This window comes from Dreissena polymorpha, chromosome 10, assembly GCF_020536995.1.
Source record: "Dreissena polymorpha isolate Duluth1 chromosome 10, UMN_Dpol_1.0, whole genome shotgun sequence".
NCBI classification, from domain to species: domain Eukaryota; kingdom Metazoa; phylum Mollusca; class Bivalvia; order Myida; family Dreissenidae; genus Dreissena; species Dreissena polymorpha.
Genome location: NC_068364.1, coordinates 46,099,861 through 46,126,696, shown reverse-complemented (window position 1 = coordinate 46,126,696; position 26,836 = coordinate 46,099,861). Strand labels below are relative to the sequence as shown.

Here is a 26,836-nt window from a genome sequence, read left to right as displayed (position 1 = left end):
ACGACATTTTTGCAGATGACAAATTTCCCAGCATGCAATGGGTTAATAGTATGAAGGCCATGTGCACAAAGGACTTTTGAACACAAATATACTGATACGCATTTCTAGTTTTCTGTTTTAAAGCTGAGGTGAAAGAGTCCTTAATATTTCTGACCATACTGGGTGGAAACCAAAATATTTGAATGTAATGTCATGATGTTATAAACCAAAAAATCCCATAGTGTTTATCTCGATCCTTATAAAGAAGGACATTCAATGGATACATGACACACATATCTGTTTTAAGCTTCTTACTCCATCCAAACTTCAATCTAAATGTTTATGTTATATGATTTTTGCATAGATAGGCAAATTTAAAAGATGACGTTTTTTTCATTCTAAGAACAATATTGCTTTCAGTTACATCTACATGTATGACTCTGTGTTTAATCAGTAACAAGTAGAGCTGTAACGATTCACCCATCATTCGATTTGATTCGATTTCGATACCAAATGGTCCGATTCGATTATTTTCGATTCGATTCAAATTAAACCATTTGCTGTTTATTTTGCAAACTATTTCATGTTTGGTTTGTCCAGGGGCGAGGGCGTGAATAAATGTTTGGTATTTGTTATTAACTATTATGTTGTACATTTAAAGTGTTTAATTTTTTAAATAAAATTTAAAAAAGCAACATTGTTTTATATTATAAGTAACAAATTTATTGAACAAAACTTCCTGTTGATTTATCTTAAATAACATAAAATGCACTATGTATCACATGTGTTTAACAGAAAAATAAAAACAAAAACAATATGTATTGATGAAACAAATGAGATCAAAACATCAAAATGTAGGTGATACAAATTACATCATTGTTAACTACACACTAACTGACAAGAATTTTTATTAGTCTAGGCAAACAACTTTGACTTTGACTAGAATACAAGAAGTTAAACAAACATATGTGTCTTGTTTTGAGAAAATTGGACTTAATGCTTGTGCGTAAAGTGTCGTTCCAGATAAGCCTGTGCAGTCCGCACAGGCTAATCAGGGACGACACTTTCTGCTTTTATGGTATTTTTAGTTTGAAGGAAGTCCCTTCTTACAGAAAATCATGTTTAAGCGGAAAGTGTTGTCCCTGATTAGCCTGTGCAGACTGCACAGGCTAATCTGGGACGGCACGTTACGCACATGCATTATGCTCAGTTTTGTCAGAACAAGACACAAATATAAAAGCATGAAGAGATCAAAACAAAATACTGTGACATGGCAGAGACTTTCTGTATGTCAATTAAAGAGAAACATCTGCAAAGTTATAAAGGTAATAATTCACATTACTTATAACTTCAAAATATCTGCACTTAAACTGCCAGAAGAAAAATTGGCTTTCAAAATCTACTTGAAAATGAACTGAGAAAATGTTGTAGAAAAAAAACAACTCCAAAATTAACAAACACAAATAAATTTATGTTGTAAGCATAAACAAACTATTTGTTAACACTGTCAGTCTCGCAACTTGTTCAATCAATATTGTTTCTCGCTTTAGAATAGGTCATTCGGAATGCTGATGTTTTGCTTAAGGAAAACAAGCATGTCGACTTGATCACCCGACAAGCATGCTCGCTGTGCCGTCACAACATCACCTGCAGTGGAGAATACCCATTCACTTGCAACGCTTGTTGCGGGTATGCCAAGTAGCCTTTTGGCATGTTTGGACAGCAAAGGATACTTGTCCTCCCTTTCCTTCCACCAACGCAGAGGATCACTGACCTCACAACCGTCTTCAGAGTTCAAAGGGAGACAATCTTCTTCCTTGTAGGACACCAGCTCAGCTGTCATCATATCAATTGATGTTTTCGGGGGCTCTGCCCTAGCAACAAATATGTCACCAAACAAGTCAGCTAGTGCACCACCATTTGATGTCCTGGTGACTTCTTTCTGTAGTTTCAAAGGGGGTTCTCCTTCCTCCAGCGTGGGTATAGTAGCCACCGGATTCTCACTGGGAGACGTCTCATCAGGTGCCTCACTCTGTGTAAAAAGAAATTAAAAACTGTTAAAGGTATCCTGTTATTACAATGTACACCACATGTATCCAAACTATATTATGAACTTTTATATGCGAGGTAAACTGATCACTAAACTCACAAAGCTAAAAAGCTAGCTTTTTACAAAGAAATATAATAATTAATTCATTTAGATCTGGAAATACTAATACAGCATTAGCCAGCAACATGCCTGGCATATTGGATCAGTCCCTGCCATGTTCGAAATACTGCTGTACACCTTTTGCCTGGAATCATAGTCAAGGTAGGGTAGGCTCTTAAACCGTGGATCAAGGGCTGAAGTCTGCAGAAGGAACTCCAGGATATTTGCATCAGAGTACCTTAAATGGTAAAGTAAGAGTATGTCAATATATATCAGTACTTGCAACTTATTTGCTTTCCAAACATGCCCAAAGTGTTGTCCCAGATTAGCCTGTGCAGTCTGAACAGGCTAATCTGGGATGACACTTTCTGCCTAAACTTGATCTTTGTATACATGTAACATGTAATTTTTTTTAAAGAGTTCAATTTACTAAAGATTTTTATTTCTTATTAGCAATATTTACTGTTTCCTGTTAGGAATACAATTATTTGATATTATACAAAATTCCAAGTAAATTTAAGTAATGTTTTTACTTTATGATATGTCATTTCTGATTATTAAATCAAATTAAGCACACCTTTACCTTGGTTTGAGGTCAGAGCTGATTGCTTTCTTGATATCTGACACCAATGAGTTATCAGACGGTGAGATCTGGAGATGTCCAAGAAGCATTTCTTTCAGCGGATGTATGAGTGATACAGTCGGATGTTTCTGGCTACACATCATTGTCGTAACTGTCTTCAGGGGTCTCAGGACTTCAACAATGTTTTCAATGTTCTGCACATCACTCTCTGAAAGGGTTGCTACATCACTAACTTTCTTCATCTCTACCAAGGCAGCATATACAGGTGCTTGCTGCTCAAGATAGCAGCTGCACATGTCAAAGCTGGAGTTCCACCTAGTCCGCACATCCATCAGCAGTTTGTGCTGAGGTTTTCCTTATCGCAACTGAATCAGCTTCAAACAGCTTGCGGCTGATGTACTTTTGTGGAAGTACGTAACTACACGTCGCACCCTACCCAACAGTCTATCTACTTGTGAGACTTTCAAGCCCCGTTGTGTTGCTAAGTTAATGGTATGCGCAAAACATCCAATATGCTGACCTAGGCCAGATTCCTTGACAGCCCGAACAATATTACTTGCATTATCAGTCGTAATGGCAGGACCCTTACCATTACACACAAGCTGCCACTGTGTCACAGTCCCTTGTAGTCCGATGGCTAAGTTTTCAGCTGTGTGTGAACTGCCAAATTGTTTCGTTTCAAGGGTATAGTTTTCGACCTGCCAGTCCTTATTGATAAAGTGGGCTGTTACAGCTACATAATTCTCAGTTGCTCGTGAAGTCCAAGAATCTGTTGTGATAGCAATGCTGTCTTCATTTTGCAGTTGCTTAATTACCCGATCTTGGACAGATTTAAATAGTGCTGGCATTACTTTCTCACTAATATGTGGTCGACTAGGGACTTTATACCTTGGTTCCAGTACGTTTAACATGTTCCTGAAGCCACAACTCTCAACAGTGCTGTAGGGACGCATGTCTTGGGCCAAAAAACCAGCAATAGATTTAGTTATCAAATAAGACCTGTCAGTTGTCAGTTTGGATTTAAAATCAGTCAGTTTCATTTGACCCGTTGTCTGAGATTTTTGGGCTATCGTGTTCAAAGAGCTTGTAGTGGTACTGGTAGATGAACTTGAAGATGAAATATCAATGGAGTGTTTCCTTTTAAGATGTTGCCTTAAATTGGTGGTACTTCCTTATTTAGGGTAACTTACGTCTGAGAAACACTTCTTGCACGTTTCCTTATCATTACAACCATCTCGAAAGCCGAAATGCTCCCACACTTTCGATTTCAATTTCGACGGAGCGTCTTTCATTGTTGCTGGAGAATCCATATTTACCGGCTGATGTAATGCGCAACATGTTATTCATTCATTCATTGGATGCCATATTGGCTATTGACCAATCACATTAGACGTATTACAAATGACAAGTCGGATTTGGAAAGTAAGGTTTAAAATGCGGATTACTTGGAATTGCAGTGAATCGAATCGAAATTTGCCGTATTGGTATCGAAAATCGAATCGGCGGCATTGAACCGGTTTTTCGATGCATCGAACCGAATCGTTACAGCTCTAGTAACAAGCAGTGCAGAAATCCAACTTGTCAGAATTCGCGGTGGTTCCTTTTGGAGCACTTAAGGAAATAAGGAGTTTAGGAGAAACCTGTAAGGAGTAAGCGTATTTTCCTTGCTTGTCAATTAATTGTGAGATCAAGAAATCAAAGTTAAGGGTCACAAGGGGATGCAAGATTAAAGGGATCTTTTCACGGTTTGGTAAATTGACAAAATTTTAAAAAGTTGTTTCGGATTTGCAAATTTTCGTTTTAGTTATGATATTTGTGAGGAAACAGTATTACTGAACATTTACCATAGTCCAATATAGCCATTATATGTATCTTTTGACGATTTGAAAACCTAAAAATTATAAAGCGTTGCAACGCGAAACGATTGAATAATTTGGAGAGTTCAGACTCTGTTGTTGTCGTTTAAATTTACGAAACTACAAAGATTGCTTATATAAGGTATAAAATACTTAAACTGTGTATACCCGGCGGAATAGCCGAGAGGGCTAATGCGTTTTTACTTCAGACTTACTCCAGGACTCCGGGGGTCACTGGTTCGAGCCCTAGTCAGAGCTTCAGATAAGGATTTGTGAAATTAGTAAACGGTACTGCCACTGACAGAAAGAAAAGGAGTAACGCTTAAAATCAATTAGTATCTGTACTACCATATCCAAAAATACAGGTAGTACTGTACTACCCATGTTCTTGGATATTGAAGAGTGTATAACTGACTTTACAGAAACATTTGCAGCAATTATAATAAATATATATAGCTTCTTAAACAGTTACTGTATTAGGTTTTCCATTCTGAATTATGATGCTGATACAACTACACATTAAAACTCATGACTAATACTATTTCTTCATTTTTCTTGACAAGATAACACAAGCCAACTAGTAAGCTAAGTAAATGAACACTTATTTCACTGTCTCATCCGTTTCCCATTGTGTTTTCAAATGTTTTACGCCACCGATGCAATCAAATCGTTTAATATCGGGGCGACAATGTCTTTTTCTGGGTTTACAGATTTAATGTCAGGATGGTTAGAAGACACCGCATGTAGTCATTATATGACAACAAAGTGTTGTTTTGAACCGCTTTCGGTTAAGCCCGCATTCAATTGCGCGCAGACATATCGTTTTTGACGGATTTACAAGTTACAGGAAATCACGTGACAAAATAGACAATAATATATGAACCCAGTCTACAACTTTTCGGTAATTTAAATTAACGAAAAGCGCCGTTAGGTTAGAGACCAACGAATCACGCTGCGCTGACGCAGACATATCAGTACGGCCAGATTTTTTTTGTAAATGCTTAAAATGGATATTAATGTCGTAATTGTACGTTCAGTTTATAAAAATTAATGCGCAATTGTTCATGAAAAAGGCGTATTTACAGCTGTACGGCCCTTATCTGGATCTCTGCCTGGTACCGGCTACTTTTTTTTAACTTTTTTAAATTTTATTCTTGATTTTTTACGGGAGCTTTTAAGATCCAATGTTTACATTTATCAATATAAAGCATTTAATGACAAACTTCAAAATATGCCAAAATCTGTGAAAAGGCCCCTTTAAGAAATATGTTAATTTGTTAAAATTTGCAAATTGTATGGAGATGGCAGAAATTAAAGGATCATACTTCATTGCTAAACAAATCTTGGAACACTGTAAAACCCTTTGAGTCCGCACAGGCTAATCAGGGACGACACTTTCCGCTTTCTTCTTTTATGACATTTTTTGTTAAAATGAAGTCTCTTCTTAGCAAAAATCCAATTTAGGTGGAAAGGGTCTTTCTTGATTAGCCTGTGTGGACTGCACAGGTTAATCTGCGACGACTCTTTACGAACATGCATTATTGCTGCAACATGTGCCACTGAAAAAACAACAAGTTTTAATTTGTTTAATCATCTCATTCTAATGTCAAGTCATCAGTCAACCTTTTATCTGTTTGCTGAAAAGAGGTACAATATGTGGCTGATTAGATATGAGGCATTTTGATGACATAGCGCACATATATAATATATTTGAATGGTATTGCACAATTGCATTAAGTGTTAGTTGAAACAAATTGTGTTGATGGGACATTTTTTAGTAACTTTTTAATTCACAGTAAGTGTAACTGTAAAGCTCTCTTTTGAAAGTTTTTTTAAATTAAACATTACAGTAGTTAGTTGAAATTTGTTTACAATCTTGTTTTCTGTGGGAATTTAGGAAAAACAGTCCAGGTGAAAGTTATTTATTATACATTTGTGTCAATTTAGTTCTTCCTTATTAGGGCATACAACTGGTTGTCTGACATTATTGTGTCAATGTCTTTACCCTTTACCACTTAGAAGCAAAGTGAAAATGGCTATGTGCAAACAGCATTAAACCAGAACAGCCTGCGAGTAACTCGCAGTCTGTTCAGGTTTTATGCTGTTTGCTGCTCATCAGTATCTAGGGTTTGGAGATGAAGCCTTAAAAACTTGAATCTAGTAAGAAAGGTCTTCAATTAAATATAACTTTCTAAGGGACTACAAATGCGTGATCTAAGTGGTAAAGGGTTAAAATAAAAAATCACAAATAAACTTTCAAAAATAAAGCCACCTTTACTTGAAGATGTTCTGTCAATTGTTGACTGAGAGTGAGAATGTATATATATATAGCTTGTCATCATATGCATAGGAATCCGTTAATGAATATAATTATGCATGATGTCAAGTATTGGATGTGATTTACAGACCCTGAACAAATTACAGTTTTCATTGATCATGCTGCTGTTTTAAACTTCCTGAATAATTCGGATATAAAGAGCTCAAATTCTATTGAATAATACTGTTACAGTAAGTGTACTACATGTATAATGCTATTTAGCAAATATGTGAATTTAGTAAAATCCTGTTCATGATATAAATTGAAACACCGTTAAAGGCTCAGGATCTCGTATATTTGCCAGGGTTCATATTTCATCTTTAATCATTTTCTATAGTTATTAATTTTAAACATGAGCATAATTAGTTTAAACATTATTTGCTTATAGTAATTGGCCAGTCTTTTCTTCTGTACTTCCTTTGGACCATCCTTAATGATTAACCCTTCATGACCCATTTCTTATAACGTCAACAATGTATGCCACAAAGCTTGATACTTGCATTATTATATGTTATCTGTGAACACTCCCAACACAATCACTTCACCTGACTGCATTTTACCTTGAAATCCACTTACTTTTAATTGGACTCATTCAGAAGGTCCAAACTCTTAGTCCTGTATGCATTGCATTTTGACTAAGTCTCTTTCAGAACGTCCAAACTCTAAGTTCTATATGACTCATTTGGACTAAGTCTGATTCAGAAGGTCCAAACTCTTAGTTCTATATGAAGCATTTGGAAGTAGACTCATTCAGAAGGTCCAGACTCGTAGTTCTATATGAGGCATTTAGACTTAGACTCATTCAGAAGGTCCAAACTCTTAGTTCTATATGAGGCATTTGGAAGTAGACTCATTCAGAAGGTCCAAACTCTTATATGAGGCATTTGGAAGTAGACTCATTCAGAAGGTCAAAACTCTTAGTTCTAGATGAGGCATTTAGACTTAGACTCATTCAGAAGGTCCAAACTCTTAGTTCTATATGAGGCATTTGGAAGTAGACTCATTCAGAAGGTCAAAACTCTTAGTTCTATATGAGGCATTTGGAAGTAGACTCATTCAGAAGGTCCAAACTCTTATATGAGGCATTTGGAAGTAGACTCATTCAGAAGGTCAAAACTCTTAGTTCTAGATGAGGCATTTAGACTTAGACTCATTCAGAAGGTCCAAACTCTTAGTTCTATATGAGGCATTTGGAAGTAGACTCATTCAGAAGGTCAAAACTCTTAGTTCTGTATGCATTTCATTTGGACGTAAATTTAACTTTCTATGGGACTACAAATGCGTCAAAATACGTATCTAAGTGGTAAATAAATGTTCCCTCATCACCTGACCTCATTATTCTTGTTTACTGTAAAACCATTGTTGTTTGAGGGGCACTAATTTTGGTTGAATCTGTGGTTTGAACAAAACAAGCATTTGATAATTTGGTCAGCTTATTTAAAGCGCTGACATTTATGTAGGCCCTTGGTTGAAGTTTAACATTATTATATTAATCAAGTGTTTATACCAGAAAAAAAGAAGTATCAAGAGCTTGTTAATGATATATAATTACTCTTAAACTAGATTACAATTTTATATCATACTAAGTGGAATACAAAAAATTCAGTTTATTTGTGAGTGAGATTCTAATCTTTCTAATCTCACACCCCAATACATAGTTTTGCGGTCATATACAGTGTACTTGACACTTGGCACACTTATTCAGCTGCCTGTGCAATAAGGTTGTATGTTCAATGATATATTTCAGATAACAAGTCATGATTTATGTGTAAACATTTGAGTGGGGATTCCGTGTTGTGCTGATGATAAATTTGACTGATAATAGCCTCTAAATCAATTGATAATTAAAATTTATATTTGGTACTTTTCTTTTATAATTGAAAATGATAACCAGTAATTGGTAAATGGTTTATTGTAATGAACATAAATTGTGTCTATTTTTTTGTTCAAATTCGGGGCAGGTGAACTGCCTGTTTCCTTTGGGAAAAAGTATTTATTTTTCCTAAATGGGACCTAAAAATCCCCAAATGAAATCCCCCCCCCCCCAAAAAAAGAGAGTTTTTTTTTAGATATCAACATTGAGCCGGTAGTTCATCTCCCATCCAGCTCTATATGTTGATCCTTGTAAATAATAATATTGAAAACACCCTTATTCTCATCTTTTAAGCATTTGTTACCAAAACAACAAAAACCCTTCTTTCCCAAACTTAGTCAAAACGCAGCGATTTTCCCAATCCAAAGGGACCAGGCCCTATATAATGACCAAAATGGTGAAAAAATTCACTGACATGCATTTATTGTTGAACCTTTTTAGCTCACCTGAGCACAACCGCTGAAACATTGTAGGATCGTAATAAAATTTCAAAGACGAAATATTGTCAAGGTTCATTGGGTATATATATGAGTAATTGTGGTGTTAAATGTCATGGGAGATTAAACTGTCATTCTAATATATGTATCCCGGAAAAACTAATTTTTGGAGAAACCCACTAATCTGCTGGTACAAATAAAGCTGACCCATTTATAATCCTTTCAAAATCACACACCGTATAAACCGTTACGATTTTAACTAAGCTATCATTGGTTGATATAACTGACTAGCGTTAATTGTACCGGGATGGTGAGTGGGTTTTTCTAAACTCGTGCTTTTCCGGGATCAGTCTATTGGAATGAAGGACAAGCATGGCACGTCGATTTTAGCAACACAAAGCATAACATGCTGCTGCAAGTCTTAAGTCATATAGGTGACATATAGGTCTATATATATTTTAGCCTTAGACACAATTTGTTTAAAAACTGATCAAGATTCAGGTGTAGCAAAAATCAATTGTCTTTCTCACAGAGCAAGAATATTTCAGTGAAGATTTAACATAGTCAGATGTCAAGTTCCAATAGCTTTTTGAAAAAAGTGAGATTTTGAGGAAAGTCAAAGAAGTTCCCAAATGCCTATAAATTGGCTGCAAGAGTAAGCAAGTTTGAGATTTGATTGCCCTATGATTGCCCTAATTCCTAAAGAAAACATTGGGGCACTGAAACAGTGTTTACACTTTACACAGATTGCCAAGACTTTAAAAGCATGGGCGATCTCAGCAAAGGCAGGGTCAGGGCATAGAGACAATGACAGTTCTTATTTATGGGACTTTAATATTCTTTGCCTTTGCTTATCTGGCAGTCACTGATATGGTTATGGGACAGTGTCCCCTTATCATTCATTTAGTCTCAGGTAAATGTGAATGAAAGTAATGTACATGGTATATTACGGTTTATGTGCTCCAAATAGGTAGAGTGACCCAAAACTAATGGTGCAGTCTGGAGCTTATCTGCCAAATGCACTTCCCCCCCTCCCCCCTCCTGCTACCACCGGCTGGTCCCTGTGTCTAAAACTATGATAACTATGTTAGTAGATGTTATGGCGTCCTTGTCTGGGACAGTGTCATTAAAGTTACTATTGTGAATTCTTAAATCATGTATGTTTCATGGATTTAAGCTAACATGATGACCACATTTGGTGACTACTTGTTTATTAACACTTTTGTTATAAGGAGTTTTCTCAAAAAATCATTAGGATCCCCGTAAAACCTTAGCAGACAAGGGGATGTAGGATCCTGCTATTTTTAAATCCTAAGTGTATCTTATATTAATTATTTCCAAAATAGTGTATTTAATTGAGATTAAGTATGATAAAGGACGAAGAAACACTTCGATACAGCATAAATCATCAAGTTCAAGTGTCAAGATTTAATAGGGCCATATATTAGTGTTGTTTAACCTAAACCAATGCTGAAGTCAACATACATATATTTTCATGTGCCTTGTGAGTAATGATTCTGTATCTACATATGAAAACTATTAAGTGATTAAATACAAGCTTTTTGTAAGTGTGAAATTAAAATTTGTTTTTATTTTTCATTAATTGTAAATAGAAATTTAACAACGTATGTTAATTGTATTTATTCTGACTATACAATGTATCTGTTGTTGGACTTGATCCAATGACACAAACATTTCATTTCTAATTGTCACGTTTATTTGCATTTGTGATTTCTTTACCCTCAAGTGTACTACAGTAAAATGTACAAACATGAGTGTAGTCATTGACTTGATGGAGCTTTTCATTATTATGATTCAGATTGTCATTCAAATGAGTGAGAATTTTGAAAATGGAAATAGTTAATACATGTATTGTGCATCTACCTTTAAGATAACATATTTTGGATCTATTGTGCTTTCCCACCAGACCTCTGTCATTGATAGAGCTCTCGCTACAACTAACAAGGCTCGTCTGAGGATTGTCTGGTGACTTTATTGCTGCCAGTCAAAATTGAAACTTCTTAATATGCAGGAAAACTCTTTTTCTCCGAAAAACGTGAGGATAATAAGTTTAAAGTGCTTCTGTAATTAAATAATGATGTATAAGAAGGCTATTCTTAATAAGTCCTTGAAAACATTTCCTGTCTATGTAAGTACCCTTTCAATTAGATCTCTTAACTGAAATTGGCATATGTCAGCAGTCCAAAAATACGATAGTCAAAGACAGTACAGTTACAAAAATGGAATGTTTTGGAAAGTGCTCAAATAAACCAGGTTTACTTTTAACACATGAGCCTTGCTTTTAGAAAACAGGGATTAATGCATGTGCATAAAGTGTGGCCCAAGATTAGCATGTAAAGTCTATCATTTAGTTTACTGTCTAATCAGGGAACAGACTTTCTGCTTTTATTGTATTTTTTGTTTAAAAGGAAGTCCTTCATATTGAAAATCTTGTATTGGCAGAAAGTGTCATCCCTTATAAGCCTGGGTTGACTGCACAGGCTTATCTGGGAAGGCACTTTACCCTAACACATAAAACCCTAAACCCTGTTTTAAAACAGCGAGGCTAAAATATAAAGTAATGTCAGTATTAAGCCTCATACTTTGAGATTTTGGAGTTCAGATTTTTAATTTAACCCTTTACCACTTAGATACATATTTTGATGTGTTTGTTGTCACTTAGAAACTTAAACTTAATTAAAGACCTTTCTTACTACATTCAAATTTTAAAGGCTTCATTTCCAACCATTTGCTACTGATGAGCAGCAAACAGCATAAAACCTGAACAGGCTGCAAGTTACTCGCAGGCTGTTCTGGTTTTATGCTGTTTGCTTATAGCTATTTTCACTTAGCTTCTGAGTGGGAAAGGGTTAAAGAAGAGAAGGTCAAGCATATTCCCTAACAAAAGAGCAGTAATGAAGAAGTTTATATTTTTCTAGTCGTAACTCAAATGTTTGGATATAAGCATTTGAAGCAGGTGGTTAAAGGTTTGATCTCATTGGAAATTGTTTTGATATTGCCTATTGTCCATTCAGCAGGTATTAAAATAGAATTATTCCTTTTGCCTTTCTGAAAATCACAAAGCGTACAGTATTGGAATTGAGTGATGAACGATATTAATAAGACTTCTTTAAACTGGTGGGCTCTTAACAAGACATATGATAATTGGTATGCAGTAATAAGCAAACACTTACAAGTCAGATATACATTCTGACCCATTTTTAGTTCCTCAGGAAATCAAATTAGATTAAAGACTTTCCTTGCTAGATTTAAATTTAAAACATAGATACTGATATTTTAGCAGCAAACAGCAAAAAACTTAAACAGTCTGCGAGTTACTTGCATGTTCTTGTTTTATGCTGGTTGCATTTAGCAATTTTCACTTTGCCTCTGTGCGGGAATTGGTTCATGGCCACATTGATGATATCTGTGACTGTTGTTTTTTACAGACACCCGAGACACAGTGATGTTCAACTCTCGTACCAAGGCTGTAACTGCTAATGTTGCCTCTGAAGAAAACATCAAGGATAAGGTGAGGGTTTTTTTATAGAAAAAAATCACTACCATCATAATTCAGTGTTTTTTTTTCACCATTTTGGGAATGGGGCTAGGTCCCTTTGGATTGGGAAAAAATCGCAGCGTTTTGACTAAAATTGGGAAATAAGTGTTGTTGTTTTTTGCAAACAAATGCTTCAAAAATGAGAATTAAAGTGATTTTAAATATTAACAGGCTTCCTGAAAAGGCCGGACCGCCGGTCTTGTCCGGCAAAATTCTTTACGGTCCGGCGAAGTTTCTAATATTGCCGGTCCTTGTGACAGGCCAAACAAAATATGACTAAATACCGAAAAGTCTAATACTTGACAAAAGAACAATTACACCCAATTGGAATCACTCTGTTCGTGAATTTCGAGCCTTTTTGTCATTAAGAACACTAATGCGTTACTAGTTCATCTTAAGAGTACTCTCCCTTTGTTGGTGTTTTTTGAAAACATCAATTTTCATTGTTCCGACATATAACCATCTATCCAATTACAAAGGTTGTAACTAAAAACTACACATGAAAAAAATGCTTATACAAATGATCGAAATTGTCAAATTTGAAGTTGTCATCATCATATATAAGCAATGTTTTGCTTTATGTATCGTTGGAACGCATGAAATAACACGGTAATGTGCTTATATCAGTGTAATATCGCATAATTTCATTATCATTTTGTTTTTGATAATATAAAACAGATAGTTTAAAAAAAAATTGTTATTGTACGGAGAATTTATAAGAGTATATTTTGTACAAGTTGACTACTTAATTACATATTTCATTGAATGAATCCCATATTTTAAAATTACAGTGTGTTACATTTGCATAAGAACACATAATGATTTGATGTTATATGTTCCAAAATCAATTACTTATAGTTTTCCAATACTTATACACAGGCTGCACATTGCAATACATATGAGTTGAACTTTACTAAATTCTTCAGTTATAAACTCACGCTGTTTGGACAGGTGAATTTTTGTCCGGACAGGCCTACTTTTCCATCAGCCTGTCCGGTTGACAGGCACTGTTTGGGGACTTTTCAGGAAGCCTGTATTAACTTCAATAAAGTGTAACTTGTAGAGCTGCATATTTTTATGCCCCTGGATCTAATGATCGGGGGTATATTGTTTTTGGCCTGTCTGTCTGTTTGTCAGTCAGTCAGTCATTCATTCGTTCATTCATTGAATGTGTGTGTCCCAAAACTTTAACCTTGGTCATAACTTTGCAATATTGAAGATAGCAACTTGATATTTGGCATGCATGTGTATCTCATGGAGCTGCACATTTTGAGTGGTGAAGGGTCAAGGTCATCATTCAAGGTCAAAGGTTAACGGAGCAAAAGGGGGCATTGTGTTTCTGACAAACACATCTCTTGTTTAAATCTTCAATTGGGAACTCATATGTCCCATTTGGGAAAAACATATACTTTTTTACATTGGGAATGGGGCCAAAAAAACAACACTGCAAATCATTATTTTTTAAAATAGGTTATTTAATGGGTTCCGCTAGCTGAAATAGTGGAACTTTGGAATGCAAAGCGAGGGTGTTTGATCCTTGGCATGGCCACATAACTACTGATCATTTAATAAGAGTGTTCCTACGGCCATTGTCGCCCTATGTCTCATTTTAGTAGGGCTGTTTTTACTTCCTGGCATGGGCATGTACTGAGTGAGCATTGAAGTAAAAATGGCCATGGGCAAACAGCGTAATACCAGAACAGCCTGCGAGTAACTCGCCAGCTGTTCAGGTTTTATGCTGTTTGCTGCTCATCAGTATCTAAGGGTTGGAATTGAAGCCTTTAAAAATTGAATTGAGTAAGAAATGCCTTTAATTAAACTTTACTTTCTCAGTGACTACAAACTCGTCAAAATATGTATCTTGAGTGGTAAATGGTTAAGAGGTAAAATGCTGATATCATTAAGTTTTTGAACATCTGATTACTCTAAGCTTGCATTGTCCTTGCTTTCATTTGAAAGTGTTACCTATCCCTAGTATTTAACACTATTTCATCCATTTATTTTAAACTATATTTGAATTTCATATGAAGAAGTATTCAGAAAATGTCATTATAAGCAATACATGTAGTTTGTAACAAAAGTGGCGTTGTATATTTGCTGTGTGTTCCCAACCATGCGATTGTGCACGTTTTTATGCCCCCGGATCGAATGATTGGGGGTATTTTGTTTTTGGCCTGTCTGTCTTTCTGTCTGTCATTGCGTCATTCTGTCCCAAAACTTTAACCTTTCAGTAAAGTTTTGCAATAACTTTTAAAGTATTGAACATAGCAACCTGATATTTGGCATGCATGTTTATCTCATGGAGCTGCACATTTTGAGTGGTGAAAGGTCAAGGTCATCCTTCAATGTCAAAGGTAAAAAAAAAAGAGGCGCATTAGGGGGCATTGTGTTCCTGACAAACACATCTCTTGTTATGAATAAGACAGTATTTTGTTTAACAACGATTTCAATCTTGACATCTAAAATGATAACTTGGTAATCACTCACTGATTTCATGGCCATTTTATATTGTTATGTTTTTAATTCTGTATTTAAAAATGGACATGATTGCTGTCATTGTGTGACCTCTTTAATCTGTTCAAGGCTGTGTTCAAGGGGAGCTCTTGACATTGCTTTAAGAATGTTGACATTGTTACTGGTAATATGTAATTAAAGCTTATTGTTATAATTCCAACTTGGATTTGAAGCAATAGCCTCCAGACATAATTGTCCAGAGAAACTGGAATATTGGAAATGAGATTTTACGCCAAAATTCATATACATGTTGTATGATTATATTGACCAAAAGTAACTTTTGGCATGGTTTCAGTAATGTTAATTATTATTATTATTGTGTACTTAATTATGTTCAAGTGATCCTGACAATTATTTTCTTTAATTGTGAAGGTTATTGGTTTGTTTAAAAATGCAATTAAAATAGAGACTGCAATTACGATTCTTCTCAATTGGTCCTTTCCAATCTAACCACAATTATACTGACATTCAATACAATATTTCTGAAACTTAAGCAAAATACTCTTTTGCTGACCATGACAAATTTGCATTTTTAGCTCATCTATTTTTTTAAGCATCACCTTGGCGTCGGTGTAGGTGTCGGCGTCGGCGTTCGGTTAAGTTTTGCGTTTAGGTACACTTTTCTCATAAAGTATCAATGTTATTGCATTCAAACTTGGTACACTTACTGACTGTCATGAGGGAACTGGGCAGGCAAAGTTAGATAATTCTGGCTTGCATTTTGACAGAATAATGTGCCCTTTTTATACTAAGAAAATTGAAAATCTTGGTAAAGTTTTGTGTTTAGGTCCATTGTATTCCTTAAGTATCAAAGCTATTGCTTTCATACTTGCAACACTTACTAACTATCATAGGGGGACTGTGCAGGCAAAGTTATGTAGCTCTGACTGGCATTTTGACAGAATAATGTGCCCTTTTTATACTTAGAAAATTGAAAATTTGGTTTAGTTTTGTGTTTAGGTCCACTTTTTTCCTAAAGTATCAAAGCCATTGCTTTCATACTTGCAACACTTACTAACTATCGTAAGGGGACTGTGCAGGCAAAGTTATGTAACTCTGGCTGGCATTTTGATTGAAATATGTGCCCTTTTTATACTTAGAAAATTGAAAATTTGGTTAAGTTTTGTGTTTAGGTCCACTTTTTTCCTAAAGTATCAAAGCCATTGCTTTCATACTTGCAACACTTACTAACTATCGTAAGGGGACTGTGCAGGCAAAGTTATATAACTCTGACTGGCATTTTGACAGAATTATGTGCCCTTCATACTTGAAAATTTGGTTAAGTTTTGTGTTTTGGTCCACTTTACCCCTAAAGTATCATAGATATTGCTTTCATACTTGGAACACTCGCAAACTATCATAAGGGGACAGTTAAGGACAAGTTGCATAACTCTGGTTGCCATATTTACGGAATTATGGCCCTTTTTTGACTTAGTAACTTTGAATATATGGTTACATTTTGTGTTTAGATCCACTTTACTTCTAAAGTATCAAGGCTATTGCTTTAAAACTTTAAATACTCTTATGCTATCATGAGGGTACTGTACCTGGCAAGTTGAATTTAACCTTTACCTTTGAATGACCTTGACTCTCAAGGTCAAATTATTAAATTTTGCTAAAATTGCCATAACTTCTTTATTTATGATTAGATTCGATTGATACTTTGACAAAACAACTCTTACCTGACATACCACAATTGACTCTGTCCAAACCATCACCCACGCCCCCCCCCCCCCTGAATCCCCCCCCCTAAATCCCCCCTCAATCCCCCCCCCCCATTATTTAAATAATAAATAAAGATCATCTAATAAATGACCACCACACCCTCACACTATACCCCCCACCCCCAACCCAAAAAAATAATTTTTATGCCCCCCGGTAGGGTGGCATATAGCAGTTGAACTGTCAGTAGGTGTCAGTCAGTCTGTCTGTCTGTCCGTCCGAAAAAAACTTTAACATTGGCCATAACTTTTTCACTTTTTTTTAGATAGCAACTTGATATTTGGCATGCATGTGTATCTCATGGAGCTGCACATTTTGAGTGGTGAAAGGTCAAGGTCATCCTTTAAGGTCAAATGTCAAATTTATGGTGTCTGTCCGTCCGAAAACTTGAACATTGGCCATAACTTTTTCAATATTGAAGATAGCAACTTTATATTTGGCATGCATGTGTATCTCACGGAGCTGAACATTTTGAGTGGTAAAAGGTGAAGGGGAAGGTCATCCTTCAAGGTCAAATGTCAAATATATGGCATCTGTCCGTCCGAAAACTTTAACATTGGCCATAACTTTTTTAATATTGAAGATAGCAACTTGCTATTTGGCATGCATGTGTATCTCACGAAGCTGCACATTTCGAGTGGTGGAAGTTTAAGGTCAAGGTCATCCTTCAAGGTAAAAAAATGAAATTAAATTCAAAGCGGCGTTTTCATGAAGCTGCACATTTTGAGTGGTGGAAGTTCAAGGTCATCCTTCAAAGTCAAGGTCATCCTTCAAGGTCCAAGGTAAAAAATAAAAATTCAAAGTTGCGTTCTCATGAAGCTGCACATTTTGAGTGGTGGAAGTTTAAGGTCAAGGTCATTCTTCAAGGTCAAGGTCATCCTTCAAGGTCAAAGGTCAAAAAATAATTATTTCAAAGCGGCGTTATCATGAAACTGCACATTTTGAGTGGTGGAATTTCAAGGTCAAGGTCATCCTTCAAGGTCAAGGTCATCCTTCAAGGTCAAAGGTCAAAAAAATAATGTTTCAAAGTGGCCTTCTCACAAAGCTGCACATTTTGAGTGGTGGAAGTTCAAGGTCAAGGTCATCCTTTAAGGTCAAAGGTAAAAAAACAACACAATAAAACTTTTCAAAGCGGCGCAATAGGGGGCATTGTGTTTCTGACAAACACATCTCTTGTTTTTTTCAAACATGGTTAAAAAACACAAATATTTATTTTTATTTTTTTTATTTTTGAAATACTGTCCAACCATCCCACCCAAGAATTCCCCCCCCCCCCAAAAAAAAATATATAATTTTGTGTTTGCATTTTTTTTGCATTTTTGGAAGATAATGTAATAAATGACCACACCCCCACACTATACACCCCTCTCCACTCCACTCATCCCACCTTTGTGATTGAAATTGAGATAGGTCCCTACACCTTTAAAAAGAAAAATAGATTAGCGGTCTGCACCCGCTAGGCGGTGCTCTTGTTTTAAATAATGGAATAGAATCAATAGAATGAGAATGCTGAAACATTTGGCAAGAAACAATTCTTTTATACTTTTTACTATTGTTTTTTCCTTGTCTGTTTGTTGCTTTGTTTGTTGGTTTGTTTGCGTCAAACTTTAACATGGGCAATAATTTTTGCAATATTGAAGATACCAACTTGATATTCGTGGCATGCATAATAATGTGTATCTCACGGAGCTGCACATTTTGAGTGGTGAAAGGTCAAGGTCATCCTTCAAGGTCAAAGGTTAAAATATATGGGGGTGGGAGACATAGTGTTTCACAAACACATCTTGTTATATCAGAAACCATTAGTTCTTAAACTGGTTACATTTTTTCATGACACAGTAATATATTTCACGATCTTAAAGCTTTTAAGTGTATATTCTGTTCCAGTTTTCCTTTAAAAAGCATTTTTTGATGGAAACAAATCATAGTCTGCACAAGCAGCAGCTAAAATGCATTAGGATAATTTGCAAAGTGCATGTAGAGGGGATATAGGCTTCACTGCCTGCCCGACAGCTTTATGTTCCAGTGAAATCTGTTCCCATGTGTATGAGATTCTGGAACTCTTCATTTTTCAGATTTTTTTAGTTGACTTGAGTAATCTTGATAAATTCTGCATTTGAAAACTGGTATTTACCCTTAGACATGCTTGTTGTGGCATTCTTTTGCTAAGCAGCTTCAAATGTTCTGTATATTTTAGGTTAAGTAATTTAATAATGAAAAACATTGAATACAAACCAGTAAACAGCAGACTTGTGTCAATTGAATTAACAGGGTACTTTAAACTGTAATTCATGTATATTAATTCTAAACATAATCAATAATGATGTTCTTCGACGACATGGCTTTATAAATGCATACATAGTTACATCAATATCAAATTATTCATGCATTATTTGTTGTATGTTTTAATATTTATACCCCCATTACCATTGGTAATGGGGGCTATATTGGAGTCACTTTGTCGGTCTGTCTGTTGGTTAGTCTGGCGGTCGGTCTGTCCCAAAATCTTGTCCGGGCAATAACTATGTTGTTTATTGTGAGATTTTAAAATCATTTGGCACATTTGTTCACCATCATTGGACGGTGTGTTGCGCAAAAGAATTACGTCAATGTCTCAAAGGTCAAGGTCACACTTTGAGTTCAAAGGTCAAAAATGGCCATAAATGAGCTTGTCCGAGCCATTACTTTGTCATTTATTGTGAGATTTTAAAATCATTTGGCACATTTGTTCACCATAATTGGATGGTGTGTCGCACAAAAGAATTACGTCGATATATGCAAGGTCAAGGTCACACTTTGAGTTCAAAGGTAAAAAATGGCCATACATGAGCTTGTCCGGGCAATAACTTTGTCGTTCATTGTGAGATTTTTAAATAATTTGGCACATTTGTTCACCATTATTGGACGGTGTTTAGCGCGAAAAAATTATGTCGATATCTCCAAGATCAAGGTCACACTTTGAGTTCAAAGGTCAAAAAAGGCAAAACATAAGCTTGTCCTGGCCATATCTATATCGTTCATTGTGAGATTTTAATATCATTTTGCACATTTGTTCACCATCACTGGTCAGTATGTTGCGCGAAAGAATTACGTCGATATCTCCAAGGTCAAGGTCACACTTTGAGTTCAAAGGTAAAAAATTGCCATAAATGAGCTTGTTCAGGCCATGACTATGTCGTTCATTTTGAGATTTTCAAATCATGTGGCACATTTGTTCATCATTATTGGACAGTGTGTCGCTCGAAAGAATTAGGTTGATATCTCCAAGGTCAAGGTCACAACGAGTTCAAAGGTAAAAAATGGCCATAAATGAGCTTGTCCGGGCCATAATTTTTTTGTGACATTTTAAAATCATTTGTTCACCATCATTGGACGGTGTGTCACACAAAAGAATTATGTCGATATCTCCAAGGTCAAGGTCACACTTTGAGTTCAAAGGTCAAAAATGGCCATAAATGATAATGGAATAATAATTCTTAAAAAATCGCCATAAATTAGATTCTCTTGTTTTGTGAAGACAGCATGCAAAATAGTCTGTGTCAATGCGGCACGTGGGGGTATAGGTCACGTCTGTGACAAAGCTCTAGTTTATCTTACCATACATAAATTAATATATTGTACATATTTATGATTGAATGAGCCTGACGTTCTGTGGAAACCTGGCTTAATACATATGCTTAAAGTGCTGTGCCATAATCGGGAACAACACTTTCTGCCATAAATGTTTTTTTGCTAAGAAGAGACCACCTTTACATGAAAGTGGTAAGTGTGGTCACTGATAAGCCTGCGTGGATTGCTTAGGCTTAACTGGGACGACACTTTAGGCATATGCATTAACCCTTTACCACTAAGATGCATGTATATATTGGGACACATATGTAATCCCTTAGAAAGTTACATTTAATTAAACCTTTCTTACCAGATTCATGTTTTAAAGTCTTCATTTCCAACCTTTAGATAAAAATGAGCAGCAATTAGCATAAAACCTGAACAGACTGTGAGTTACTTGCAGGCTTTTTTGGTTTTATGCTGTTTGCACATAGCCATTTTCACTTTGCTTTTAAGTAGGAAAGCGTTAAAGTGGCAAGTGTGACCACTGATAAGCCTTTGTGGACTGCTTAGGCTTAACTGAGACAACACTTTAGGCACATGCATTTAGTCCAGTTTTGTCAGAATGAGGCTCAATCATTCTTCAATTACAGGTGTCGGCCGTACGTGAGGTGGTGAGTGGCCAGAGTAACAACCAGATTGTGCTCGTGCTGCAGTATTATGAGTACAGTGTGGAGAAAACCATTCAGGCGTTTATAGAAGGTTGGTATTAACCCTTTCAGTGCGGGAACCGAATTTTAAAGGCCTTTGCAAACAGTTTGGATCCAGATGAGACGCCACAGAACGTGGCGTCTCATCAGGATCCAAACTGTTTGCTATTTTGATAGTATTCTTTGAAAAAAATAGAAGAAAATGCTAATTTTAGAATTTCAGCAGACATTTTAGCAGACGACAAATTTCCCAGCATGCAAAGGGTTAAAGCAGCAATTGTTTTGCTCCTCTATAAGTAGTAGCAAAAGGACAAATTTCCAATTGCAGGGAAGAAAAGTTGCATCAATTTTGTTCTAAAAGCACATTATCTGCCAGTGAACAAATTAAATGAGCAATGTAATTGAACATTTCAGCCAAAAGGCATGAAAAAGAATATTTGTATGGGTTTGTGCAATAAATCCCACCCAATTAAAAATTTAAAAAGACCCATAATTCTCAATCTGAATATTTTAGTATGCAAATTTCCTACCAGTAATTTAAGGGGTTTTCGTGCTTATTTTGACCGATTGGCATGGTTACTGGCACATTTCCCAATTGGAAAAAAAAATTGTTGTGAACATCTTTAACCCCTTAACCCCTCAGGTGCCCTTTACCCCTCAGGTGCCCATTTTGATGCGTTTGTTGTCACTTAAAACATCAAATTAAAGACCTTTTTTAATAGATTCAAGTGTCTTCATTTCTATCCTTCAGATACTGTTCGAATGTAGCCTTTTTATCCCTCGTCAAAGGCAAAGGGATAAAGAGTTTACGTTGTCCGTTTCGACCGTTTGTCAGTCTGTCAGGCTGTCTGTCTCACTAACGTTTCTGGGCTATATCTCAGAAACTATATAAGATATCAACATGAAACTTTATGGGTGTAAAGATATCAATGAGAAGTAAAGATATCAATGAGAAGTACAGATATCAATGAGAAGTGTCCTTCACAATAACCATGACTCTACACTTTCTTAAATAAGAGTTATTGTCCTTTGTTTGTTGTGTGATGTAACTTTTCAGGGATACATCTCAGATCCCATTCAAGATTTCAATATGAACTCCATAGGTGTAATGCTTTCAATGAGGATAAGTGCCATGCTTTTAAACCATAACCCTACACTTTCTTAAATAAGAGTAATTGCCCTTTGTTAGCTCATCTATTTTTTGAAAAAAAAAATGAGCTATTGTAATCACCTTGGCGTCGGCGTCAGCGTCCGGTTAAGTTTTGCATTTAGGTCCACTTTTCTCAGAAAGTATCAATGCTATTGCAGGCAAAGTTAGATAACTCTGGCGTGCATTTTGACAGAATTATGTGCCCTTTTTATACTTAGAAAATTGAAAATTTTGGTTAAGTTTTGTGTTTAGGTCCATTTTATTCCTTAAGTATCAAAGCTATTGCTTTCATACTTGCAACACTTACTAACTATCATAAGGGGACTGTGCAGGCAAAGTTATGTAACTCTGACTGGCATTTTGACAGAATTATGTGCCCTTTTTATACTTAGAAAATTGAAAATTTGGTTAAGTTTTGTGTTTTGGTCCACTTTATTCCTACAGTATCAAAGCTATTGCTTTCATACTTGCAACACTTATTAACTATCATAAAGGGACTGTGCAGGCAAAGTGATGTAACTCTGACTGGCATTTGGACGTAATTATGGGCCCTTTATTCTTAGAAAATTGAAAATATGGTTAAGTTTTGTGTTTTGGTCCACTGTACCCCTAAAGTATCATAGATATTGCTTTCATACTTGGAACACTCGCAAACTATCATAAGGGGACAGTAAAAGGACAAGTTGCATAACTCTGGTTGTCATTTTTACAGAATTATGGCCAATTTTTGACTTAGTAACTTTGAATATATGGTTAAATTTTGTGTTTCCATCCACTTTACTTCTAAAGTATCAAGGCTATTGCTTTCAAACTTCAAATACTTTCATGCTATCATGAGGTTACTGTACCTGGCAAGTTGAATTTTACCTTGACCTTTGAATGACCTTGACTCTCAAGGTGAAATTATTAAATTTTGCTAAAATTGCCATAACTTCTTTATTTATGATTAGATAGATTAGATAGACTCCACCCAAACCATCCCCCACGCCCTACCCCCCCCCCCTCCCGGCCAATCCCCTCCCCCCCCCCCCAATTTATTTTTATTTTTATTAAGATCATCTCACAAATGACCACCACACCCTCAGACTATGCCACCCCCCACCCCCAATTATTATTTTTTTGAAACTGTTTAAAAACACAAATATTTATTTTTATTATTTTATTTTTGAATTACAGTCCATCCATCGCACCCAAGAATCCCCTCCCCCCCCCCCACCCCCCCCCCCCCCCCCCCCCCCACCCCCGAATTTTTTAATTTTTTATGCATTTTTTTCCCCGCATTTTTGGAAGATAATGTAATAAATGACCACACCCCCACACTATACACCCCTCTTCACTCCACCCCTCCCTCCTGAAATTGAAATTGAGAGTCCCTTCACCTTTAAAAAGAAAATAGATGAGGGGTCTGCACCCGCAAGGCGGTGCTCTTGTTTTTGTATGATGTAACTTTTGTTTGATGCCTGCTGTTTTTCGTGTGTTTCAGATGGGGCTAAGCAGGCATTGACAGAGTGGCAGCATTCAGGGACCAAGGTAGGCTATAAACACAAATTGTAAGTGTGCTCCCATGCACAGGGTGGGGGGTGGTGGTGTAGAAATACTGATAGCCCGTTCTTTCTTCTTGTTCACTAGAAAACGTCTCTTCAATGATAGTTCACTTTTAGTATTAAATAAACAGTAGTCTGCAGAGCTCCAGATAAGGATTTGTGAAATTAGTAATGGTACTGCCACAGACAGAAAGAAAAGGAGTAACGCTGAAAATCAATTCGTACCTGTACTACCATATCCAAAAATAAAGTTAGTATTGTACTATCCGTGTTCTTGGATAAATTGAAGGGTTTATAACTGACTTTACAGAAACATTTGCAGCAATAATAATAAATATATACAGCTCTTAAACAGTTACTTTATTAGGTTTTCCATTCTGAATTATGATGCAAATATATTTACACATTAAAACTTAGACTAAATACTATTTTTTCATTTACTTGACAAGAAAACACAAGCCAACTAGTAAGCTAAGTAAATGAACACTAATGTCACAGTCTCATATTCGGTTTTCCAATCTTCCACTTTTTTATGCCCCCCTTCGAAGAAGAGGGGGTATATTGCTTTGCTCATGTCGGTCGGTAGGTCGGTCGGTCGGTCGGCAGGTCGGTCGGCAGGTCGGTCCGTCCGTCCGTCCGTCCGTCCGTCCACCAGGTGGTTGTCAGACGATAACTAAAGAACGCTTGGGCCTAGGATCATGAAACTTCATAGGTACATTGATCATGACTTGCAGATGACCCCTATTGATTTTGAGGTCACTAGGTCAAAGGTCAAGGTCATGGTGACCCGAAATAGTAAAATGGTTTCCGGATGATAACTCAAGTACGCATACGCCTAGGATCATGAAACTTCATGTGTAGAATGATCATGATTCGCAGATGACCCCTATTGATTTTGAGGTCACTAGGTCAAAGGTCAAGGTCACGGTGACCCGAAATAGTAAAATGGTTTTCGGATGATAACTCAAGAACGCATACGCCTAGGATCATGAAACTTCATGGGTAGATTGATCATGACTCGCAGATGACCCCTATTGATTTTGAGGTCACTAGGTCAAAGGTCAAGGTCACGGTGACCCGAAATAGTAAAATGATTTTCGGATGATAATTCAAGAACGCATATGCCTAGAATCATGAAACTTCATAGGTAGATTGATCATGACTCGCAGATGACCCCTATTGATTTTCAGGTCAAAGGTCAAGGTCATGGTGACCCGAAATAGTAAAATGATTTTCGGATGATAACTCAAGAACGCATATGCCTAGGATCATGAAACTTCATAGGTAGATTGATCATGACTCGCAGATGACCCCTATTTATTTTGAGGTCACAATGTCAAAGGTCAAGGTCACGGTGACCCGAAATAGTAAAATGATTTTCGGATGATAACTCAAGAATGCTTTTGCCTAGGATCATGACACTTCATAGGTACATTGATCGTGACTTGCAGATGACCCCTATTGATTTTCAGGTCACTAGGTCAAAGGTCAAGGTCACAGTGACAAAAGTCGTATTCACACAATGGCTGCCAGTACAACGGACAGCCCATATGGGGGGCATGCATGTTTTACAAACAGCCCTTGTTTAGGATCCGTTTCCAATCGCGTTTTCTAACGTTTTTAGCCACCGATGCAATCAAATCGTTTCATATCGGGGCGACAATGTCTTTTTCTGGGTTGATTGAATGTCAGGAAGACGACGGTGTTTAGCCATTATATGACAATAAAGTGTTTTTTTACAGCCTTCCATTGCGCGCAGACATATTGTTTTTTATGGGCTTACGAGTAAACGGAAATCACGCGACAGAATAGGCAATAATACGGGAACCCAGTCTACAATTTTTCGGTAATTTAAATTAACGAAAAGCGGCTCTTATCTGGAGCTATGAGTCTGGAGCTGTGATGAATGGGGATTTAACCATCACAGAATAAGCTTTTAGTCAATTACTTTGCCAATGGGAATATTTAAATATCACTTGACACTTTTGTCTCATTTTGCCACAATTGTGATAGTTTCCAAGAGCCCTGTGAGCTGAACAATAATGAAATAAAATTCAATTGAAATAGACATAGAAATAGACTGTTATTCAATGTGCTCTAATTTGGTTTAGGACTTTATGGCATTATACATCGGGTGGTACTTTAACAACACATTATTTTGTCAACAAATTTAATGAATCCACCTTTTTCATGTAGTATGTCAACTTCAACCTACATTTCAGCCTGTGAAAAAGAAAAAGAACAAGAAGAAGGGAGGTCAGGCAAGACCGGGTACTGGGGAGGGATCCGACCTCCGGACCAATGGGCCCTCTCTGTTGAATGGGGCCTCTCTGCTGAATGGGGACGCTGATAGCGTCATAGTCAATGGAGATCTTCATAATGGTACGACTTGTGGGCCCAGTAGTTGTATAAGCTCTCAAGTCAGCGATTTTTTTTTCACCCAATTGACATGACGCCTTATCAGTGATCGCTCCGCCCACTTAATCACGTGGCTCAGCGGGAAGAAAACCTAGACAAGCTAACACCAAAATGGCTTCTTTGCCTATAGACTGCATATAGATTTACGCGATATTCCGGATGATTTTATGGACTTGTTTAACACCATATTACACTTGTAAAGGGGTTGATGCCATGTAGTTATTCTGCAAATGCAAAAAATATACGATTAAAGAGAACATCAGCTATTTATAACGGGTAAATCGGTACATTAAACATGCTCTCAAACGCTTGCGCTCTTACCGAAATCGAACCCGTTATTACGTGTAATGGTGGTATTTGCAATAAATTAACACTTCACCGGTATTTACCCGTGTTATTAACAAAATTATTACCGAAACATTCCCCCCTACCCGTGTATTTGACACGAAATAGCGCTTTATAACTGGGAATTCGGT

General features: G+C 36.5%; 2 protein-coding genes across 13 annotated transcripts in view; one reads left to right on the top strand and one right to left on the bottom strand.

Annotated features, from left to right (window-relative positions):
- LOC127847448 (spermatogenesis-associated serine-rich protein 2-like) overlaps window positions 1-26,836 on the top strand; it is an 80,424-nt gene that overhangs the window by 24,924 nt on the left and 28,664 nt on the right. For 8 of the 12 annotated variants that reach the window (XR_008033973.1, XR_008033971.1, XR_008033972.1 and 5 more), the window contains exons 2-5: window positions 12,644-12,726; window positions 21,192-21,300; window positions 23,882-23,928; window positions 26,165-26,324. Coding sequence is in view for 7 of the 12 variants with exons in the window: in XM_052379361.1 (XP_052235321.1) it covers window positions 12,644-12,726; window positions 21,192-21,300; window positions 23,882-23,928; window positions 26,165-26,324 (399 nt within the window). In the remaining 5 variants the exon portion in view is untranslated. Of the gene's footprint in view, window positions 1-6,252; window positions 6,479-10,260; window positions 10,393-11,280; window positions 11,344-12,643; window positions 12,727-21,191; window positions 21,301-23,881; window positions 23,929-26,164; window positions 26,325-26,836 lie in introns of those variants that run through there. The other 4 variants (XM_052379366.1, XM_052379365.1, XM_052379364.1 and 1 more) reach the window with 4 other exon arrangements.
- LOC127847454 (E3 SUMO-protein ligase ZBED1-like) lies at window positions 1,410-3,673 on the bottom strand. The gene is made up of 3 exons (XM_052379378.1): window positions 2,712-3,673; window positions 2,267-2,366; window positions 1,410-2,011 (listed from the first exon to the last, which is right to left on the bottom strand). The coding sequence occupies exons 1-3, from the start codon at window positions 3,041-3,043 to the stop codon at window positions 1,526-1,528; spliced, it is 918 nt and encodes a 305-aa protein (XP_052235338.1). The 5' UTR covers window positions 3,044-3,673; the 3' UTR covers window positions 1,410-1,525.

Excerpts from the sequence above, each read along its gene's own strand:
- LOC127847454 (XM_052379378.1), bottom strand. The coding sequence starts at position 3,043 with ATGGATGTGCGGACTAGGTGGAACTCCAGCTTTGACATGTGCAGCTGC. Across the intron at positions 2,367-2,711 it reads AGCTCTGACCTCAAACCAAG|GTACTCTGATGCAAATATCC; the intron begins GTAAAGGTGTGC and ends TTACCATTTAAG. Across the intron at positions 2,012-2,266 it reads ACTATGATTCCAGGCAAAAG|AGTGAGGCACCTGATGAGAC; the intron begins GTGTACAGCAGT and ends CTTTTTACACAG.